The sequence below is a fragment of the Oncorhynchus nerka genome, linkage group LG24 (assembly GCF_034236695.1).
Source record: "Oncorhynchus nerka isolate Pitt River linkage group LG24, Oner_Uvic_2.0, whole genome shotgun sequence".
Classification (NCBI taxonomy): Eukaryota; Metazoa; Chordata; class Actinopteri; order Salmoniformes; family Salmonidae; genus Oncorhynchus; species Oncorhynchus nerka.
The window spans coordinates 40253225-40258305 of NC_088419.1; the positions used below are offsets into that span (position 1 = coordinate 40253225).

Here is a 5081-nt window from a genome sequence, read left to right on the forward strand (position 1 = left end):
TTTTTGTTACATGACTCCATATGTGTTACTTTATAGTTTTGATGTATTCACTACTATTCTACAATGTAGAAAATAAATAACCCTTGAATGAGCAGGTGTGTTCAAACTTTTGACTGGTGCTGTATATCTCATGACTAAGTTTCTGCCACCATTTCTCGCATCATTAATTTTTAACACAAAAATATCCTTGTCAAACGATGATCTGTCTGCAATGATGATCTGTCTGCAATCTGCATGAACTACCAAACCTATCGTTTTCCATCACAGCTGTAATGATTTTTTTTTGTGTGTGTCTGACTTTACTCGGTTAAAGACTGGATGGAAACGTAGTTAGCTGACATTGATTCTCTAAATTTGGGCATTGCAACAAATCTTGCATTACTTGTGTCATTATTTAGACTCACAGTCTAGTGAACAACCATGACGTCATAACGAGGCGCATTATCACGGAACATGACGTAGACAAAAGGGAGATCAGATTGGTTTCTAGATTTGTAAACACAGAACCAGATAATCACAACACAAAATTAAACCGTACTGTTTTCGTAATAATACCCAACAACTGGCGTCCATTTCAACTATCATACGATCGTTTTGCTGTTGAAGTCCCTCGGTGTGCGCATGCCAAATGGCGTAGTGCATGAGCAATCGAGAGGAAGTGGCGGGTGATCTGGGTCCGCACCTTTTCCGGTAACACAGCACCGCAACCGCTTTGACTGAACGACTGTAAGAGAGAGGCAAGAGCGGGGAGAATCAACCTGGGGACCGGGGGTTGCCGCAGTTGTAGGTAAGCTACCTATGACATTTTCCAACGCGACGCCTTTTGTGTAATCGTTTAAATGATATTGCGCGCTATTTTCAGGGTGGAACAGTGCACTTTTGACATAAGGGTAGCCGATTAAAGTTGTGCTCCGTCTGTCTGACACCCCTCCCTTTTCTGAATTGCTCTTGTGTTACAGGGAGAGAGAGAGGAAGAACGGAAAGTCGGATGAATCAATTACCTTTTGAGCATTCTAGACCTGGTTGTCCCGGCGAAGATACGACTGGGGGTGATCTTATTTGTCTCCGGTACAATGAACTCCCGAATAGAATCGTTATTTTGAATCCGCCGATTGGAATAAGGGCAAGGGGACAGCCGGCAGACAAGGAGGAAGTCGGAACTACTACGGGCTTTTGAGAGGGCCTACTTTCTTAAACGCAACTATTAGGCTATATTTTTGGTATTTCTTTCTACATTATTGAAAACACCAAGGTACGCACCGGGACCTGAAATTTAGATTCAAATGATATCGGGTTGCTAGGCCAATCGTTTGAATCAAAGGGACTGAATTATAGTGTTGTGGATTATGAAAATATTTCCCCACCCTCTCCCGGCACCTAGACGTCAAATTCACAACCACTTCAATTTCCCTTTGCACACCTCTCATAGTTCCTAGTTATTTTCCGACAGCTGTTAAGGTAACGGAATATTTGTATCTTTCAGTGAATAATTGTCCATTGCTTGCCCGCCATTCTAGACACAAGAGTATTTGGAACAGTCGTTTGTAACTGCCACCGTCTTTAAAAAAAAAAAAGGATAATTGTGTCAACCTTCCTCTGATAGACTGTCACGTGGACGTCTGCTGTCAGGCAACCTGCTACCGCAATAGAAACGAAACCTGTAACTTTTTTTAAAATATAAATTTCTGCTCTCTTGAAATTATAGGGAAGCAATTTAGATTTTTTTCTTAAGGAAGTGGATGCTCATGCACAGCCTACAATATGGGGAAAATGCTCTCAAAGATCTTTGGCAACAAGGAGATGAGGATATTGATGCTTGGACTTGATGCTGCTGGCAAGACCACCATCCTCTACAAGCTGAAGCTGGGCCAGTCCGTCACCACCATTCCCACTGTCGGCTTCAACGTTGAGACGGTAACCTACAAAAACGTGAAGTTCAACGTGTGGGACGTCGGGGGCCAGGACAAGATCCGACCGCTGTGGAGGCACTACTACACCGGCACCCAGGGTCTCATCTTCGTGGTGGACTGTGCCGACAGGGACCGGATAGACGAGGCCCGCCAGGAGCTCCACCGGATCATCAACGACCGGGAGATGCGAGACGCCATCATCCTGATCTTCGCCAATAAGCAGGACCTGCCCGACGCCATGAAGCCCCACGAGATCCAGGAGAAGCTGGGCCTGACCCGGATCAGGGATAGGAATTGGTACGTTCAGCCATCGTGTGCTACCACCGGTGATGGACTATACGAGGGTCTGACCTGGCTCACCTCCAATTACAAATCTTAATGTTCATCACTTCTATGTTCAGCCTGGACTGTTTAGTTACAACAAGCAAAAAAGAAGTGAAATGAACAAGAGATGGAAAAAAAATTACAAGCTGAGGCAATTAATGAATAATATGACTTCTCAGATGATTAAATGAAAAGTTTGATTCTACTTTTTTTCTTTTGATAATGACTTCCCTATAACCCACATTTTCTTTATAAACAAAACTACTATTGTTTTGGCTGGCTTTTCTTTCATACCTTTTCCCGCCTTGGCTCTGTAATATATTTCGCTCACGTTCTTGTCACTCAATACTTTACTTTCAGAAGCTCTGAAAGATGCGTATTCAAAAACAAAATCTCTTGTATGATGTTTTGGGGGATGGCAGGGTTCTATAGATACATTAGACAGCCTTTTCATACAGTATTCTCATGTCCCAACTTCCACCCAAAAGATGGGAAATGCCCCTTTTGAGGATGTTACCCATTCATATCTGTGCTGGAAACAAAGGGGCAGCATCAGCATAACTGCCACCATGTATTTTTTTTTATAATTAAGATGGTGTATTATGGACATGTAAGGACCTAATGAAGAAGTACTTTTTTCACTGTTGATTGATTGTAAAAAAAAATATTAAAAAATTGCTGAGATTGAAGAAAATGTGTTAGTACGTAACTCCTTAAACAGTGATTCCATCCAGGATGTCTGCTAGGGAAGTTTTCTAAAAAGACACTATATGGATGCTGGAGTATATGGAAACTGACATGGATGGATATTGTTGTATTTTTGTTCTGTTTTCGGATCAGAATCTTTTACCACTGATCTCGTTTTGCCTCTTCTTCCAAGCGCTTCCATTTGCAGTTCTGGCTGGCTTTTGCGAAGCCCTGAGTTTATAGGTGCAACAACAGACTGACAGCATGGCGGAAAGCACACTCATAGCTGAGTCTGCACTGTAGGTGGGGGGGGGGAGACTACCCTATCCATGAGAGGATGGGAAGACACATACTATAGGCCCCTTGACTAAAAGTGCACTCTTGATTGACTCTTGGACCCCAGTAAGTTTACTTTTCAACCCCTCCCCCCCCCCACCACCACCATACCACTTCAATGGTGCTCTGCTCTCCAGTAACTGGGGCCTTTGCGCTGCTCATTCACATCAGCTGTACAGCTCGTGTCAGGCAAGACTGTACTTTCTGGTCAGTATAGATAAATGCTTTGTTTTATTTTTTTGTTCAATTTGCTATGCTGACTAAATAATAAAGATATCCAGATCAACATGGAAGTGGAGCTTTTTCAATATGATGCCTGCAACACAAGTTGATTAACATGTACATGCTTAAACTATTTGAATGTCACGAAAGAGGAAGTAAAATTTGGCTGTTAAAAAAATTGTTGTGTGAACTGTGAAGTCTGTTTGGTGTGTTTCCGTTGTGCTCTTTCATGGCGTGAGTCACGGGCTTTGAATAAGTGATGAGATCTCTGGTTTCGGGTTGTGATTGTCAGGTAGCTTAGACCTTACTTTCAAGGCCTCTCTATGTATCCCATAGTCCATTAGAATACTGTAGTGGGAGTCTCTGGTGTATTTAACCCAAAGTGCTTTTTGACATTTAGGGATGTGTAAGCAAATCATGCCCAAGCTGTTTTTCTTTTGTGAATTTGTAAGGGGTTATAGTCAAACTCAGTTTCTAAAATACATTTTCACACTTGAAGTTGAAGAAAGTTAGTCCTTAAGTTGGTGTTGGTTTGAACGTAGAAGACTGCTTGACAGATTGAACCCCACTACCTTGTCTGTTAGCCTCAAATGGCCACAGATTGAGATACATTGACTGGATGAAACTGACTGACACCTGTCTACTTGTGTACAGAGATGGTAGATAAAAATAAAAATAAATCATTTTTTTTAATGGGTCACTCAAAGCCTTGTCCTCAAGAACAAACTAAACGCAGTGAATTTGAGTATGTACGTTGATATTTTCAATTGTATACATTCACAAATGTAAATAATACATAAGGCAAGGGAAAAAGGTTGGTCACATTTGAACATGCCCTTAGTTGCTCAAAGTAAGTTACTGTTTTGGCAAGTGTACCGTAATGCGTTTGTGTTCACACCAATGAGAACCTGCTTGGCGTCTCGGTTGGAGATTGATGTCATCCTTCATGCTCATGTGACCCGTAGGGGGTGTCAGCCACACTAAAGGCCCCAGCCAGCCTGGCTGGCAGCTTGCCCTGGGTAAACTGCCCTTAGGTACAGATCTAGGATCAGTTTACCCGCTCCCAAATCCTAACATTAACCATTAGAGTGGGGGAATAAGAAAACTGACATTAGATAAGTGTCTATGGACAAGTTCATCCCCAAAAAGTCGCTCTGGATAAGAGCGTCTGCTAAATGACTTAAATGTAAATGTAAATGTAAAAACAGAGGGAGGGTGAAGTATTGGTATGACATCAGTGACTGAAGGCAGAAAATGCTCGAGGGAGACATGCATGTCAGTGTGATCGTTGTTTGAGGTGGGGCACAGTTGTTCCAGAGCGTGCAGTCAGCCAAATGTTAAGCTTCAGTTTAGCGCTTATAGATGAGCGCGTATATGAACGTTCAGTGGGACCTTTATGATAAAGGGGGAAAAAACGATGAGCAGGTTAAGGTATTACATATTTGCCATTTCGTATGCAGTTTGTGCAAATGTATTACCACACAATAATCCAGCAGCTAGTGCCCAGCCCTTATGGGTCTCTGAAGGAATGCCTTTCTCTGATGAAATTTAGGCATGGCTACAATGTTGGCTAATGTGTTGTTTGTTCTGCGTCTGTTGGTT

At 42.4% G+C, this 5081-nt stretch overlaps 1 protein-coding gene across 2 annotated transcripts; it reads left to right on the forward strand.

The window, feature by feature from the left end:
- The first annotated feature begins 664 nt into the window (after positions 1-664).
- On the forward strand, positions 665-3543 carry LOC115107975 (ADP-ribosylation factor 6). Of its 2 annotated transcripts, none has more exons than XM_029631806.2 (2): positions 665-787; positions 960-3543. In XM_029631806.2, the coding sequence occupies exon 2, from the start codon at positions 1762-1764 to the stop codon at positions 2287-2289; it is 528 nt and encodes a 175-aa protein (XP_029487666.1). In that variant the 5' UTR covers positions 665-787; positions 960-1761; the 3' UTR covers positions 2290-3543. The 2 variants fall into 2 exon arrangements, with proteins under 2 accessions (XP_029487666.1, XP_029487667.1); XM_029631807.2 differs by having other exon boundaries at positions 665-783.
- Positions 3544-5081: the final 1538 nt, after the last annotated feature.

What these genes read in the sequence shown, in the direction of transcription:
- LOC115107975 (XM_029631806.2), top strand. Translation starts at nt 1,762, where the DNA reads ATGGGGAAAATGCTCTCAAAGATCTTTGGCAACAAGGAGATGAGGATA.